General features: G+C 40.2%; 2 protein-coding genes across 2 annotated transcripts in view; both read right to left on the bottom strand.

Annotated features, from left to right (window-relative positions):
- adat1 (adenosine deaminase tRNA specific 1) overlaps positions 1 to 1932 on the bottom strand; it is a 15151-nt gene extending 13219 nt beyond the window's left edge. The window contains exons 1-3 of the mRNA XM_031868201.1: positions 1634 to 1932; positions 1127 to 1195; positions 143 to 197 (exon numbers count right to left, since the gene is read on the bottom strand). Of these exons, the coding sequence (XP_031724061.1) occupies positions 143 to 197; positions 1127 to 1195; positions 1634 to 1775 (266 nt within the window). The 5' untranslated portion in view covers positions 1776 to 1932. The remainder of the gene's footprint in view (positions 1 to 142; positions 198 to 1126; positions 1196 to 1633) is intronic.
- Positions 1933 to 4333: 2401 nt separating this feature from the next.
- Positions 4334 to 17428, bottom strand: part of wwp2 (WW domain containing E3 ubiquitin protein ligase 2) — a gene marked incomplete at its 5' end in the record, with an annotated part of 49864 nt that continues 36769 nt past the window's right edge. The window contains 11 exons of the mRNA XM_031868096.1: positions 4334 to 5153; positions 7598 to 7670; positions 8269 to 8365; positions 8455 to 8559; positions 9222 to 9342; positions 9449 to 9589; positions 10257 to 10390; positions 12733 to 12892; positions 15229 to 15317; positions 16396 to 16467; positions 17301 to 17379. Coding sequence (XP_031723956.1) covers positions 5054 to 5153; positions 7598 to 7670; positions 8269 to 8365; positions 8455 to 8559; positions 9222 to 9342; positions 9449 to 9589; positions 10257 to 10390; positions 12733 to 12892; positions 15229 to 15317; positions 16396 to 16467; positions 17301 to 17379 — 1171 coding nt within the window. The remainder of the gene's footprint in view (positions 5154 to 7597; positions 7671 to 8268; positions 8366 to 8454; positions 8560 to 9221; positions 9343 to 9448; positions 9590 to 10256; positions 10391 to 12732; positions 12893 to 15228; positions 15318 to 16395; positions 16468 to 17300; positions 17380 to 17428) is intronic.

Here is a 17428-nt window from a genome sequence, read left to right as displayed (position 1 = left end):
ACACACACACACACACACACACACACACACACACACACACACACACAATGGTAGCAGCCTATACTTAAAATTGTATATGTGTCAGCATGTGGCACCAGAGCCAACAAACTACAGGAGATAAACAAAAAATTATAATACACACCTGATGCATCCCCTCCTAGCAATGACTTCTGCATGGCTGTCATTAAGTATCTCACCTAAATGAATGAGAGAATCAAGACAAACAAAACAACATATTGATATCAAGGTTGTTTTCCAGAAATGAAGACAACAAAAAGAAACTTCCATCTAGGCATTGATGGATTATTAATGGGGCCTACCGAGAACAGGCCCAGAGGCCCAAAATGTCCTTCACCTACAAAACGTCACTCAAAGAGACACGTTCCTACCAGGAAAGGACTCGAGGAACAACTACAAAGAAACAAAACCACTAAAAAGAGATGCCAAACAGCTGCAAAAAGACCCTAAAGAGTCTCAAAACAGGGGGCAAATAAAAACGCCACAAGGAGACCAAAACAACTATAAGACGCAAATCAAATACAAAGAGAGACAAAAAGACTCAAAACAACTACCAAGCCGTGCAAATCAACTACAAATTGACAAACGATTACAAAGAGACATTTAACAACTACCAAGAGAGGGAAATAAAACTACGGGGTTGGAGTCCCGTGTCCAATTGTCCAGGTTAGAGTCCCGAGGCGGGGTTAGAGTCCCACGCTAAATAAGACCTCAGGGAGGCCGGGTTAGAGTGTTTCAACGACTGTTTTTATTGTTTCAATGTATGTTCTTAATTGTTTTTTAAATCTCTTTTGCCTTATGTTTTGATGCTTTTAATGGTTTCATGTGAAGCACTTTGAATTACCTTGTTGTTGAAATGTGCTATACAAATAAACTTGCCTTGCCTTGCCTTACAGAGACACAAAATGACCACAGAGATACACAAAACCACAGATAGATGTGCAACAACTACAGGAGACACCAAACAGCAACAAAAAGAGTCAAAGAAAATACTTTTTGTGGTGGCAACTGTTTTTGGTTGGATTGTCGAAAAAAAACCTCTCTGTATGGGAGACATTGAGTACTCGACACATAAAGAAGGCCAAAAACAATGATCCACACCACACACCTTTGGGACTCATAGCCGTCTGTCCAATACATTTGGTCCCAGTTCCCAGGGACACAACCTCCTTCTTAACTGTGAAAGAACAAATGATGCGATTAGAATATAATTGATCACATATTTCGCCTTCATACATCGACATTTGTCTTCTTCTTCTACACATGTTCATATCCTATTCAATTGTTTTTGTGTCGTAATATGTTTTGCTGCTACTTTGTACAGCATAACTAAATATAGGCAGACACTTGGAGCGTGATTTGGTTCCCGTCTTCTGTTCACACCTGAAGTCTGTTGGTTGAGGTACATTTACTGAGTTTAGCTCATTGCAACTTACGTTTCCGTTTTGAATGCAACGTTATACATTCACTTTAGCTAAACGTAAAGTTGCAATGTTGTATTAGATATGGGGGACGAAAATGAAAAAAGATAATTCCTGTCCAGTTATAAAACATTGCTGACATACAAAGAACATGAAATATGTTGTAATGTCATAGCTTTATTCCGTTGTCCAACCTGTGTCAGAGTCAGCACACCGGGTGATTTGGACCACAGCAGCCAGCAGGGTCCACTCTCTGCCCGGCTCAGGCTTCCCTCTCCGGGGAAGCTGGTTGAAACGCTCGTAGCACAATTTGGCAATTTCATCCGCGTGCACCATGTTAAACCGGACAGGCACGTGTTAGTGGAGGCAGACGGGCATTAAAAAATAAACGTTACAGCCACGGTATCACATTAACAATATATGAATATTATTTGTGATTAAGTTGGGCCAGCAAGTCTACTTGGAGGCTTCTCGAGAAAACGAAAAGGTTACTTCCGGGCCAAGGCAAGGAGTGCTCTACCTTCACAATAAAAGTCCTTAATTTATGGAGAACTGAAACTCTTACATTACAACTTCCTAGGTTCTTCACTTCCTGCCCTCCATCTGAATTTCACGCGTCATAATAGTCACGTGATTGCAAAAAAAACTATATTAATGCGTTGGATGTATATAACTATTTGAGCACAGTAATAGTATCCTCGTAGTAGACCTACAGTAGTAGGCTACATGCAGCGAAAGCAGCTGTAGTAGGTATTATATTAGTTTAGGTTAAGTAATGGAAGACGTAGAATAAAATAGAATACCACCAAGACATTAAATATTAATTGGCCTATCAGCCAGTTCATTAAAAATATTCTTACATACAAACAAAGCACATAAAAACACTGAGCGTATGACAATTTATAATAATAAAATACAATGCGCAAATGTATGAAAACACATTACAAATGGAAGTAAGAAATGAAAAGATTAAAATGGCACTAAAAGGAGTAATACTGGAAAAGGAGCAAGACTATCAACACATTTTGGAGGTATGGAAGTAAAAAATCTGTTGAAAGTTTAGACAACTGTGAATTTAAATTTACATCAATTTTATCACTAGTTTATTGATTACAGATGAACATGAACAACCGATGGAAATATGTGTTGCTAGTCAGCATATGAGATGATATATGAGGTGCTTTTTATTTGAGATACAGTGGGTTAATATGACTTATTTTTTGTCACCACCAAGGGGGCAATTGCAACACTCTGACTTCTTGTGTCAAATTTCAAATAGTAGTCTTGTCCTTGTTAGTGAAAATATATCTATTGCATTATTAATTAGTGGAAACATGCTTCTTGTATCAAAAGATGAATAGTGTATTTCAAGTAGAGTGTGAGTTATAAAGGAAATTGTAAAAAAAATGTTACAATTGCCCCCCGTCTGCCCTTACTCAAGTACAGTTCATTATATAGTACATACTTTTACATACACTCAGCCACAGATTCTTACATCTGTACAATCTTGACTGACTTGTGGATCTATATTTCTAAGATGCTATGTTATGATAATACGTTATCTCCCACAGACACGCTGTTCATGTACTGTCATCTTTTATGAAATAAATGCAGATCCCCTTTATTCATCTTGGTTAATGTCCTCACAGATGCAGAATTAATCATGTATGAGGTTTTTCCTTTCATATTTACCAAAACATCCCAATGGAAATTCATTTTCGATATATAGTGTTAAGGCTAAATTGTCATTTATTTAATTTAACATTAATTTTAAAAGGTAAGAGTATAATATTTTCTTTACTTATTGCCTGCATCTATCATCTGCATAAAGAGCACCAATTGAGTCAAAGTGACAGTAAAGTCAATACACTGATTTAAAATAGTGTTTCATCCATCAGCTCTATAAAGTCAGATATCACTTTTTGCCATCAAGTTGATGCCCGACATATCTTCAAGACGTCTGGACACACCAGACTTTTGCCCTACAGTGTGAACTGTACATTGAGGAATATTTAAACATTGTATGCCACACTGTCATTGACTGGCACAATGATTCTGACCGTGCAGTGCTGCTGTTTGACGACCAGTGAGGGAACACAGAGCCTTTGTGCTCTTCGGGTAAACTTATATCTCTTACGCAAAAGTGGAAACTGATTTCATGCTCCAGACTTTCGTCATTTCTTCTGTGGAGGAACTGAGCAGACACTGGCCAACGATGCAGTTGTCCCTCTGTCAGAGGTTCACGAGGGACGCTCTGCTTCTCTGTGCTCACCTTGTTTCAGGGTCCCTAACGGAGACGCACACATCTACACTTTCTGAGCTCTGACTGAGGTCCTTAAACACATCTTTCATACCACTGTCAGTCCTTACCTTATTTTAAGACATAATTTTAATGGACAAGCTCATTCGGTCTGCACCTTTTGTGCATTCTTACCTTTAAAAAAAATATTACATGATGGCATTAAAGTAATAATAAAATCCTTTAAATCATGCTGAAGTACATTTTTTTGTAAATCAAACTGCATCCGCAGTTTTTAGTTAAACTCTGAATAATAATAAATAAGTAAGGAGTACTTGATTTCACCACCAACACTTTAACTAATACATGTTTCGAGAAATGCTAAAGATTTTTAAACCACCTTTTCACTTCTTTAGCAATCAACTTACAGTAATGCAAAGTGAATACTAATGTAGCTAATGCTAAAGGTTCCACATTTCCTCCGAACTATAAACAGGTTTTGAATGCAGTATGTGCTGTGCTAACGTCATTCTAACATTGTTATAATGTTAGTATTTAACTCAAAGACCCCTGTGTGTAAAAGCCTGTACTCTTATTTATAACATGAACCCTGAATATATCACGTCAAACTGTCTCCAAAAAAACAACAACAAAGCAGATTGAAATTCATTTATTTTAGTTATGTACAGAGGAAAAAATGCTGAATTTCACAAGTAACAGAAAAATAAAAAATAAAATCACATCTCATCTCTCTAACAGAGGTTCACTATCTCATGATAACGGCTCTCTGTCTCTCGTATACACACACAGACACGCACTCCCTCTCTCTCTGTCTGTTTGTTTGTCGGTCTCTCTGTCTGTTTGTTTGTCGGTCTCTCTGTCTGTCTGTCGTCACTTTAGAATGTTAAAAAAATGTAGTTCTCTCTGGTAGATATGTTATACTGCATTTGCGGGTAGCTGTGCTGCCGTCGTGAGTCGCTGCCGACGTTAAAACCATCCGGTTGTCTGGTTTTCGGTGCGTTTCTAAGCGGTGAGTAGAGGTGTATGTGTTGGGGGGGGGTACTCTAGTCAAATATAACTCTCTGTATGTGCCTTCCTGTCAAACCCACATAGACATACACACCATTTTTATGCATATACACAACATCATCAATGTGAGCAACCACACACACGTACACAGGCAAGAGCACACACACTGCGACTTTAACCCATGACTCGGCTCACAGACATCATCCCCTCCAGGTGAGAGGGCCGTAGATGATATGTCAGCCCTGTGATTAACAAATGCAAAAAAATAATAATATTAATAACAAAAGAACTATTCCATTGAATGAACGGTTTTCTTTTTCAGCGGCCCGTGTCTCTTTTTCCAATGTCACTCCTGTCCGAATCCCTCCGTCTCCTCAATGGCGAACATGAGTTTCTCTCGGAGCTGCTCCAGGCTCCTGTAGGGCGGCAGGTCCAGACGGTTGAAGCTGTGAGGACGAGAACATTGTGTTGTTCAGTATTATTGGTTTGATATTAGCAGAGATGTCCCTGTCGAGAGTTTGATGCTCTCTAAGCTCACAATCCTACTCACCAAATGACCTTAGTCATTATCAGACTTCACCCAAGTGTAATGTATTAATGTATTTTAATCACCATGGGTTTAAACTCTGACGGCCCGCGGGCGGGCCGTCAGAGTGATAACTGCATATTTGTGTTATGCACACAACTGCCCTGTAACGATGAGTATTAATGTGATATCTCATTAGAAAGCTACGGTTCTTGTAATTCGATTTATGCAAACCATTTCAAGATACAATAACAACAGCAGGTACAGTTAATGTCTCTGTCAAACAAGCACTCCAAAAATAGCCGATAAAATATCGCCGTGACTCACCGATTATGATTCATAACGTCCCCCTTGTGCATGCTAGTCCAGCAAAAACGGTCTTGCTAGGTGGCTAAGGGTCCACTCGATCGAATCCAGTAAAAGATTTAGTCCAAAACACATTAGTACGTCCATAAAGACCCACGGGGGGCTGTTGCATCATTTCAAATTAGCCAGCAGATATGATAACTCGCGATCATATTTTTTGGGCATAACTTCACGTTCCGTGTCAACAGAGCCGAGATTTTCATCACAAAATGGAGCCTACATTCCGCCGGTTAGATTGACACCTCATTTGACCCAATAGGAGCTTCTATAGCACGGCCACAGTCTGGAACAGCCAACGAGAGTCCGCTTTGAAAGACAATGCCCGCCTCACTTCTTTGGGTATAGCTCGAGGCAATCGCAACAGATCCAGTTCAAACTCAGGCTCCATATAGCCAATGAAATTACGAAGCCAGGGATATGCAGATTTATCAGATTGAATGCTGGGAAAGTTCTCAAACCTGAACTGGAAACCATGAGTCAAGTTCTTGGGACAGAGTGTGAAGAATAAAGTCTGGTTCATGAGAATTTTCAAGAATCTGTGAAAGTTGATAATGGTTAAATATGATATAGTTAACCATACATCAACATAAATTAACTACAGTTCGAATTTTCGGACATGTAGTTTATCGTAGACGTAGTGACGCGAACCTCCAAATGCGTTTTTACGCGGCCGCACTCTTAGTAAACCGCGTGTAAAATATCAGTTTTTTGTTTTATTGTTATCAAATTTTAATTTATACTAGGTGCCATGACTGTTGGCTGTCGACGGAGAGTCTTCTCAAGACTGTAAGTCCCAGCCATAGATAGCTGCTGCCATCTGTTGGCCAAAACAAATCTAGGTGGAAGTAAAATGCTTCTCTTTCACTGTGCTGAAAACGCCATAGCTCAATGCTAATAGCACTTACTGTGATTGTGACTGATTGTGAAGAAACTTCAGAGTGTTGCCGTTCAATAAAGACTAAAACCATACATGTACTCCCAATGGTTCAATAAGAGCTGTCAGTTTACTTTGGGTACGCGGTTGATAGGCGTTTTAGGCAAATTATGCAGGAGTGAGAAGAGGTATTATCCTCAAGATGTTCAAGAAATGGTCATCATTTCTTTTCAACAGAGGATTTTCTGTATTTTGAAATCCTCTAATTACCTCCCTATATAGTGGTTTTCATTGTTAGTGCAGCATTTGCCATTCCAGCACTGGTTTAAATAACCTACACACGAGGGATTCACAGGAAATGATGCACCATCTAATCTGGTAAAAATGATCTAATATTAAAGGTGCACTTGTTAGCTTTTTGGAGTCTTCAGTCGGGTCAAAGGCTGTGGTTACACTTGTCTTTTCAATGTGACTTTAGTGAGCTGATAAGCAAAATCAGAACTCAGCTGTGTCCACACTTGACACTTGAATGCAACCTGCCTGATCGGATATATTTTGTGGTCGAAGAAGAAGCTGTAAAACGGTGGATGAACACATTTCATTTTCAACTTTTCACAATAAAAGTCCCCGTTGTTTTTGCCGTTATTCTTTCTCCCTGCAGAATTAGTAGACTAACAAAGCTCAGCTAATTGATACACATTTTCCTGTAAATTCTTCACAATAAAAGACTACCGTTATTTTGGTATTTAAAAGCTTTGCAATCAGGAAAATCAGGAAATGTTGGGTTTTCATCAGTAGTAACTCAGACAGTGGGTCTCAGCTGCCTGCGTTTTTCTCTTCGCTTTGATCTCATCAGGAGAGGAACTCCCATGTGGAAGGAAGATGATGGAGGCTTACGTTTGATCGTACCTCACTGAGATCAGAACTCAATGCGAGCCAGGCCACCTCGTCATGTGGACTGATCTAAACCCCATGGGAGCAAGACCCGATCTCGGATGCCACATTGAAAAGCGAAGTAGTGCCACAGTCTTCCTTTTGTCTTCAAGAACATCCCTCTGAAAAGCTAAAAGTGGACCTTTGAGCTCAGATTATTTTGCAACACGTCAGATGAGGCAGCAGCTTACCATGTGTGGCTTCTTGGAAGCCAAGTCTCCTTCCCCACCTTGTCTATGCAGAACTTCTGGGGACCGTTACTTCCTGCACAGGGAAAGAACTAAATAAGTTATTTCATCAAATAAAAGCTTGAATTTTTTTCCCATCATAATGGTCTCACAAAAACACATAATTTAAGATTTTTCTTTGACTTTATTTAACCATGAATATAAATAGGGTAATTGATCATATAAAACAGCTTACAACATAATGTACATTTGCACAGCTCTTATTGCATCAGTACAACATCTTACACTCACCACTTTGCTGCTCTGACTTTCTCTTTACAACAAAAATACTTGTGTCATACACCTATTTATTCCTGTTTTTCTGACCAATGAAGCGTCATATCGATTTTTCACAATAAAAGCTTTCAGTGCCAACAATGGCAAGGCTGGGATACCATCAGTGTCATTGAAGTAAAAAAATCTACCGGAGGTGACGGACGCGGACTTTATTTGCGGCAGCTCAACATCGATTTGTAAAAAAACAGAAAAGTGAAAGGACTGGAGGCGTAATTTCAGTTAGAGAGGAGAAACAGAGCAGCAGAGTATGACAACACGATGGAATTGCTGATGTGGGAAAAAAACCTATCCAATGCAAAAATAGAATCTCAACAAATACAAAAAACAAAACGATGTACCTATGAGCTCAGTGAAGCCTCCGACAGGCAGCCGACAGGTTCCCGTTACAAACTGAAGCAGACGGATTCTCTTCTCGTTGTCCATCTCTTTCACCACCTGCAGGAACACGACTTTGTCATTCACTGGACAGTATGTGTGTGTGTGTGTTAAGATCAAGGGCCCCTGCAGCCACATTGTGTCCGTACCTGCCAGAACCAGTGGATCTGCTTGCTGTTCTTGGTGTAATGTCTATAGATGGTGTTCTTCTGCCAGTCGGCCATGTCGATCTCCTGCATCCCACACAGCATCAGCTGAAACAGACCAAAGTCATGTCCTTTAGTACGTTTGTCTGACTCAGTGGGCAGAGGACAATGCGGCACAGGACAGTGTTGACACACTGAGTCAACGTCTCTACTCCAGGATTATTTCATTCCCAGTTTGTGCTGGGACAGGCCTCAGCGGCAGAAGGACTGTTCATCAATCAGGAAGAATAACAATTCACAAACTAAACCGACGCAGCTGACAAAAAATAGGCAGGAATAGATGTTCAGTGCAGCTAGTATGAATTACTGTTAACCCACAACCAAAACTTATAACTGACAAATGTAGAATGAAGTGATTTTGATACCACAAATTTTAATCTTCTCTTTGGTTGCTTTTCCTGACTGAAGCGTTGGTCACAATGCATTCAAGGACCGTCGGAAAGTTGAAAAACTGAAAATGTGTTTTTACAGCTTCTGGCTATGATAAATGGTTTGTTTAAGAAAACATGACTCTGAATTAGTCTCAGAGTAGCTTTGAGTTTGTGCACCTTGCTAACATTTAACCACTTCCATTCCTTTCGGGTGCCGGTGTCCTCGGCCGACTTTCGTGTCTTTCAGAGGTGTTTAAGACCAATTAAACCAGTAAAACAAGGAAACAAAGCTGCCCAACTGGCTTCTCCCACCCTTCAGCCCTCCTCGTTGCTCCTCACCTCCAGCTCCTTCTCGTCGAAGTAGCGGAGCCACTCCAGAGGAACCACTTCGTTGAAGCCGTCCAGGAAGGCTTTGGTCTGCTCCTCCACGCCGCGGGTGAACCTCCAGTCCGTCAGCAGGCTGAGGGGAAGGAACAGGTCTTTATGTTTGGGTCTCCACCGCTGACATCGGGTTCTCTAAATACTTTTTGTCGACATTCAGGCTTTTGCTGCTCGTGTTAACTCACCTGATGTACTCCTCCTTGTTCTCCTCGGTGACCAGCTCGTTCTCGCCGTCGTCCTTCAGCTGGTGGGTGGAAACCTTCCCGAGGATCTCCATGTCCTGTGCAAAGTACAGCTCCACGCCGCACTCCTCCAGATTGTTCTCTCTGAACACACACGCACAGAGAAACAACTTCAATCTAAGAAGCATCATTCTTTTAAATGCTACTCTGACTGTTTAACTTCTCCCGGGATGAAAAGCTAAACCTCACCTGTTTTCAAAGTATATTGATCCTTAAAAAACAGATTTTTGGAAAGATTCCATTTCAAGCAATTTTTACTGTCAATTTTATATTTGTAATAAATAGTAGGTCTTTTTTGTTGTTTTTGTTTTGTTTTCACCTTGTGAGTCTGTGTGTGGTCGTGGAGACACCTGCTGTGGCAAGAACTACCAAAGAGGAGGATCTGTTTATCCGTGGACAGATTTTGTCACCTCAACAGCATCACGACTGTGTAAGATGCAGTCACGTAACTTTTGAGCTGTGTAGTTGAGCTTACGATGGGTGTGGTCCATGCAAGGTTGCTAGAAGCAAAGGGGGCAAATCTACGTTTTCGACCGGTTCTGGTGTCGCAGCTTGTGTGATCTCATCGCATCTCTGTAATTGACTGATTTCACAACGGTCTACACACCTGGGTAGTTCTTATTCGGTGCTTTCTTTCAGTTACAAAAACAAAAGCAAGAAACAAAGCCTGAAAAAAACCCTAATTTCTACTCTTTCAAGCACAAAACAACAATAACGCACACAGAGAGCTCACCCATCCTGCAGTACTTACTTGACCCACATGATGGAGTTATAGAACTCGGGGTCTATGGACTCCAGGTCTTTGAGCGTAGGTTTCTTGTCCAGCATTCGCTTGTAGAACGGCAGCGTGAAGCCGGTGTCGATGAACTTCCCGTGGTACAAAGCCTGCAGGGGAGGATTTCTTACATTAGAAACCACGAAAAGGAACTCAGAAATATATACATAGCAACACAGTGTAGGTTCACTGAACTTCATGGATCTAACAAAGTAGAAGAGTCCTGTAATCTTGTGACATTACAGTGTTGTTGGCTGGTTGGTGACATATGGTTCGAATTTGTTCCCCACAAATGATAAAATATGATGAATCACCGGGGATTGTTTCGTGCCCAAGTGTTGGAACTGTTTTAACAGCCAGTAACCTTTACAGGAAATATGAATGGGGCTTTTCTTTCTGGCTGCGTCACATAATTCACTCCACACCTGCTTATGATAAAACAATAACTGATAATCCATGTGATTGGTCCAGAGGGGAACTGACATCGTAGCTGCTGCCAGGTGTTATTCTGTTCATTTTATCCTTATTTTCATGGTGATAACTACGAGGAGTCTGCTTCAAACCAAGTTATAATCCTAGTTGTGTGTGTGTGTTCAGTGAGCAAACTCAGCCAGATGGAGCTGATTAATGTTAAAAAACAGAGGGATCAGAGCTGTGATGAGCCAAGAACAACACAGATGCCCACTGACTGACTCAGACTGTTCTGCTTTGTCCTACTGTATCCTGACTGACCATGTGTCTGTCTGACAGCCAGCGACACACACACACGAAGATTTATAGACAGAGTCAGTGGAAAGTGAGGCGTAAAGGTAAAGAAAAGAGAAAGAAAGAGAGGGTTGGTAGAGACCAGCATCTTTATAAGGGAAGTCAGCAGAGTGAGATTTTTCAGACTAAATATAGGCAGCCGCTGTCGGGCGCGGGCTGGGTGTGGCGGTGAGGTCATGGTGTGGGTGAGGGGTGGGCTGGCAGATGGAAGGAGGGGTGGGGGTGTCGGTTTTGGGACCTACAGATTTCTGGAGTTGATCCCTCAGAGAGAGAGAGAGAGAGAGAGAGAGAGAGAGAGAGAGAGAGAGAGAATAGTACATACTTTACATCATATATAGACACTGGAGACCCTAAAGGTTGTGTATTGAATTGTAAACCTTTGTTGCTAGCAAATAAAGGCAAGATATCCAGAAAATAAGACCACACATGTGGTAATAATGTTTCAGTCTTAGCTGGTAGTAAAAAAAATCTGGTTTCATGGTTTATACTCCTTGGCTTTGAAACGACCCGTCTGAGGAGATAATGATCGCAGAATAAGTAATCTCTTCTAAATCCATTCTTAAAAACAATTTTTACCGACTTTCTTTAATGTGATGTCCTCTTTCTATGGCTTTTATTGCTTTTATTATTATCTTCGCCAGGAGGATCATGCAATCGGTTGCGTGTGTATCTGTGATTGAGTGTGCACCGTTGTGTCTGTCCACGGCTAATCTGGTATTCTGCTGCAGCAAACTGCATACTATTTTGGGTGACCAGTTATGGCTGCATTCTCAAGGACCTCTCGTGTTAGCTTTCTCTTGGTATATTGTCTTGTATTGTATCGATGCAGCAGAACCAGAGATATCTACTTATTTATTCCACGCCCTCTTCTTTCTTGTCAAAATCTGGTGCCTATATTACCCAGAATGCTACTAAACTGTGTTATGTGTTATGCTAATAATAATGCAGCCTCGAGCTGGTAACCTGCAGCAGAGATGCAGCTTTCAATTAGTCCGTTAAACGCTAATGCTAATCGCTAGCATACATCTAACTTACGATACCATACCCATATCCCCAGCCTTTGTGGGTAAACTCAAATTCACAAATGTTTATAAACATTCATACTCTATTTAGTCACCATAACAGAACCTTTACCACACTCTTACTTTTTCTTCTTCTCTCTTTCTACTCTTTTTTTTTTTCCTTTCTTCTTCCACACTCTTACCATGACCAATCATAACAATAGTCAGCATGCTAGCGATTAGCATAAGCTAATTGAAATGGTAATGGCTATCATGAACAATAATTCAAAAACAGCTAAGTCAGCTAAATGTTAAAATAATAAAGACCTTGCGAGGCTGTTTATGTGGTGCTTTTTATGTTCTGTAACAGTAGCATGGAAGCATCGTGGAATGAGCAAGCTAGCTAGCTAACTAGCCCACAGAAAAGACTTCAAGCCCACAGAAAAGAGAGAAAAGACTTGTGTGGTCCTATAAATGTAATGCTACACTGGTTAAGGGAATGAGCTGACAGTAAATGTGACTGGGCATGTCTGAGCCCCCCCTCACATCCCTACCCATGTTGATACATTTTTCACACCTCCAGGCATTTATTGAACTTCCAGGATAGAGGCACTTCAGCCAAAACCCTGGAAGCAAATCAAATCGCACATATGATTTAAATAACACCACTCCAAAGTGAAGCTCACCATGGCGATGAACCGCCCGATGAAGCGGAAGTATGTGAGGTGGTCGGGGTTGATGGAGGAGGCGGGGTTGATCTGCAGACAGTAGTTGTTCTTGCCAGCGTATTCAAACAAACAGTACATGGGGTTCAGCACCTCGTGGGACAGCAGGAAGAACCATTCCCTGCAGAGCAAGAGGACATTACAGGAGATATGAGAGGCTAAGAGAAGACAGCAGGGATGTACTATTATTTTTTCTTTTTATAAATACAAGGCATAATGTTTGATGATTTAGAACTATCAATTTTCATCAAAGACTAGTTCAGAGGAGGAAGCAGAGGAGTTCGTTTCATCACTGTGAGCTGAGACAAAAAAACAATCAAAACACATTTTGAGCAGATAACGTGGATAAAAGAAGACAGCTTATAACAACAATCACAGTATATTCAATCCAAGGACAGAACATGATCAACCAGTAAAGCTTATAGAAAATAATAAAAAACGTAAATCACAAAAATCACAGTAAAACTGAGTAATTCTATCTCTTCAGAGGAATGAAGAATGACGCTTTGTATGTTGGAAAATGGCAGTAAATCAATTATAGCTTAAGTACACCTGATTTTAGGATGAATCTCATTTATAGATAAAGACCAGAAGATACTGAGTCTGTAAGTTTTAGGCAGGTCTAACTTGAAGAGCAACATTAGTGAGCTTGGTTTTTTTTTTAAACACCACGAAAGATTATTTTCTCCAGTGTTGCCATCACTTAATGTGGAGTTTGACATTTTTCCTCATTACTGTTGGGTATCTAATAAAGTACTTTGAAATAACCACTTTCTAAATCAATTTTTTCCAGGACATTTTCAGTGATGATGTATTTGTATGACACACGGGGATTTCCCCAAACACTGATATGTTTCTCTATCTGGAAGTGCGGTTTAAAAGACATGCAGTATATGGCTATAACCTCTCTATGGAATCATCTTTTAAATGCTTAGACATTATGACAAATTGGTCGTAGAATAAGATGATAATAAAAACAACCACAGTAATAGCCAGCACTGACTTTACATTTACATTTGAAGGGTAATGTAAGTTACGATATTCAGAGTTTCGGCCACTTGAGTTGTAAACTGAATGAGCAACCATGTGACTTTGGGGTGTCACAGTGTTTCCACAACATTACTAAAACACTGTAGTCCTTAAACTACCATTTGACCGTTAAAAAAAGTGGACACAGTAAAGCAGACAGCGTCAACACTGAGCTCTAACTGAGTCAAATAAAATTTGATGCGTTTAGTTTCATTTAAAACCAGATTTGAGGTTACTTTAAATATAATTTTATAAAAAAGGTTTCTAAATCCTGAATTAAATTAAATTCTGAAGGAAGAAAATCCTGGTATAAATCAAATTCTGAATGAATGAATCCTGAATTTAAATACATCTTGGACTACAATTAGGCAAATAGTCTAAGTCCACAGCTTCAGAATGAATATTTTAGATGGATAGATACCATTTATTCAACTCTCACAAAAAGAAGGGAATACGCAAAATGTATAATTAGAATTTAAATGACATTAAGACTCCTAATCTAGGCTATTTCTTATGGTAATCTTGTGTAGACCAGGTGTCAAAAAGAAGAATTTTATCACTGGATAGTGGTATAAATTTGAATATACAATACATTAACAGATTTGACACATAAATGATATGGAGACAACACATATAACACGGAAGATAAATACTACTGAATCAAATAGACACAAGGAGACTGTGGGAGGATGCATGTTAGACAGAATGAGGGCCCACTAGCACCACCACCACTACCACCATTAGCTGCAGCACCAGCACCTAGCGCTCCCAGGGGCCCCTGCACTCCCCCCTCGGGGTTTATGGGAGGGGGATGTGGACTGACGGACGAATGGACGCAGACACCTCACAACATCCCGTCCGTGGTTCTACCCTGTGGTAGAACAGCATGATGTCACCTACCATAGGGTAAAACCACTGACGTGACACCGGAGACAGAGACACAATGTAAAAAACAAAAACGAACAGGAAATAAATTGATGAGAACGCCGCCAAGACAAAAACAACATATAAAGAGAGGAGGACCTGGAACCCAGCGGGGGTGGGGGATACAGTATATGTGATGGGTGGATGGAGGGATGGAGGACAGAATGTAAAGAAGTTATGCAACAACAAGGATTTACAGAGAATGGATCGTTTTTGGAAGCCAGCAATCTCAACAACTTCAGCCCATTATACCCATTGCCTCTTTATAATCTCTTAAAATAGTCTCAATCCACCCTGGAACTGACGGTTAACAGATTAATCGCTGGTTCCATTGGAGGAGGAAGCTGATGCAAAGATGGAGAAGAGGCAGGGACAGGAAAAATGCACCATCACCAACATTAAAAATCAATGGGATAAATGTAGCACCAACCGCATGCTTAATGATGGAATAAAAACATGAGGAGAAGAAGAAGGAAGGTGCGTTTGTTTCGCTGTTGCTCTCACCTGGCGATGCCGCCGTAGTCCAGCCCCTCCTCTCCTCTCATTATGATGTAGAGTCTGCGGCGAAGGTCGTACGGCTTCACATTCATGATCTGACGACAGGACAGATTATATTATTTGAGAAATCATTTTAACAGGCAACATCTGAAAATGATAGAAAACTGGAGACAAGAATAAATGTTTATTTTCACCTTTAATTTCCCTTTCTGCAAAAATGATTTAGTGATATTGTGCAAAGTCTGAAATGAATGTTGTGTGTCAGATGCACTAATGTATGTATGGAATCATCTGAGCCTGGTTTACGGATACTTTTGTCCAAGGGTGGCCAAACTGCGACTACTAGATGTCAACTAAATTTAGTGGAATTATCTCAATTATCTAATATATGTCAAACAATGTTTTATCATTTCTGTCTGTTCTGTTTGTTACATATTATATACGTATTAGACAGATTTACATCTTACATTTGCATCGTAATCGTTTAAGTGGGCGTTTTGCCATGAACAGAAACCAATATTTGGCTATTTCTGTCAGTTCTAACTTTACATATTGACACATAACATCGTAATATTTTAAAAGGGCACTTAGGCCATGCACTTTATTGGTTTAAAAGTATTGAATGAATTTTAAAAGCAGCAGACACAGAAAAACCTTTTTGTAATATGTGGTCACACCAGTAAACTGTAATGTCAAACGTTGGTTGTAATGTGTAGTTTTTTGATAGAAAATACATTTTCTATGGCACATGTCCTGGTCTAGAAACACTGATTTTCTTGCAGAGTAACTGGTTGAAAACTAAACATTCACTATTGTTTGGCCCGTGACTCCTTATATTGTTCTCTATATGACGCACAATCAAAACAGTCTGGCCGCCCATGTCAGGCTATAATAAGATATAAATCGATGAAATATTTTGGAGCAACATTGGATACAGATGAAAAATGGAAATAAGTCTGGTGAAATAAAATAACTGCAAACCAAGTTCAGATACCAGAATAAGCCAATGACGTGTTTTTGTCTAATCGCTTTGTACTTTTTCTGCAAACATGTTACACAGTATTTATATCATGTCTTTGGTTACAGGGTGAAATGTTGCAAACTAAACACAAGGTGACATGAATGTAGTTGTATTTGAGTGTAGATCAGGTGTGCGTTCGGTTCGTCTCTGACCTGCTGAAACGAGTCCTCAAACAGCGTCTGTCTGGACACGGAGATCTTGACGTGGCTGGGCAGGGCGTTGGACTGGACGGAGACAAAATACAAAACATGCATCAAGTTAGAAAGAGAACTCCATATGGGGAAAAATCGAATCTTGAACAGGTTGGATTCGGTAAGACCTTCTGAAAACTCGACAACTGCTGCTGACCACAAATCTAACTTTCACTTTTGACCCTGAGAACACTTTTCTAAAGCTGCATTTCCACCTCGAAGTTCCTGATAATTTAAAGTTAGGGGACTACTTTTTAAGGAACTAAAAGGTTCCTTCAGCCCCTTGTTCTCTGTGTTTCCATGATATCTAACAGTAAATCATCTGCTGAGTGTTTGATGGCTATTTATTTTTTAGAATGTATCTGATGTAAAACGATCAGAAAATAACTCTTTTTCTCTCGACGTTATTTTTTAAATGAGTGTGGAAGCCTAACTTTACCTTCAATGTTATCAAACAAAGAGAAATGCTCTCCTCTCATCATAAATCGATACAGGATCACCTCCTTGTTTTAGGAGTGTTTTTATAATGTCTTCTGTACTGAAACGGATTCCCCAGGGAAACGGAATATCCGAACGGTGTACAGTCACAAGAAGGATTTAAATTAAATCCTTTGCATTTGATTGGACCGCTAAAAAGTAGGCAGGCTTAGGATTTCCCTCGCTACGGAGCTACAGAGACTGTGGCTCCACAACAGATTGATTTATGGATGTCATGATGTTATTGGTTGAATTAGGTTGGTGCTAGCTTACACACATCATATTTAGTTTTACAGGAAGATATTGATTTTTTGTAATTCTGTTGTGCATATATAACATGTGCGGGGGATGTGATCTAAAAGGGTTATAGTCTTGACTTTAACACTTACATGGCACAGGAAACGGAACTGGTGGTACTTCCACCTGAAGCTGCGGTCGTAAGCACCGGGTGAACCGCCCTGCCGTGAGCTACACACACACACACACACACACACACACACACACACACACACACACA

This window comes from Anarrhichthys ocellatus, unplaced genomic scaffold (assembly GCF_004355925.1).
Source record: "Anarrhichthys ocellatus isolate YVR2014 unplaced genomic scaffold, GSC_Weel_1.0 scaffold41, whole genome shotgun sequence".
In the NCBI taxonomy this organism is placed as follows: Eukaryota; Metazoa; Chordata; class Actinopteri; order Perciformes; family Anarhichadidae; genus Anarrhichthys; species Anarrhichthys ocellatus.
The sequence above is the reverse complement of the archived record's forward strand: the minus strand, read 5'-3'. Positions and strand labels throughout refer to the sequence as shown.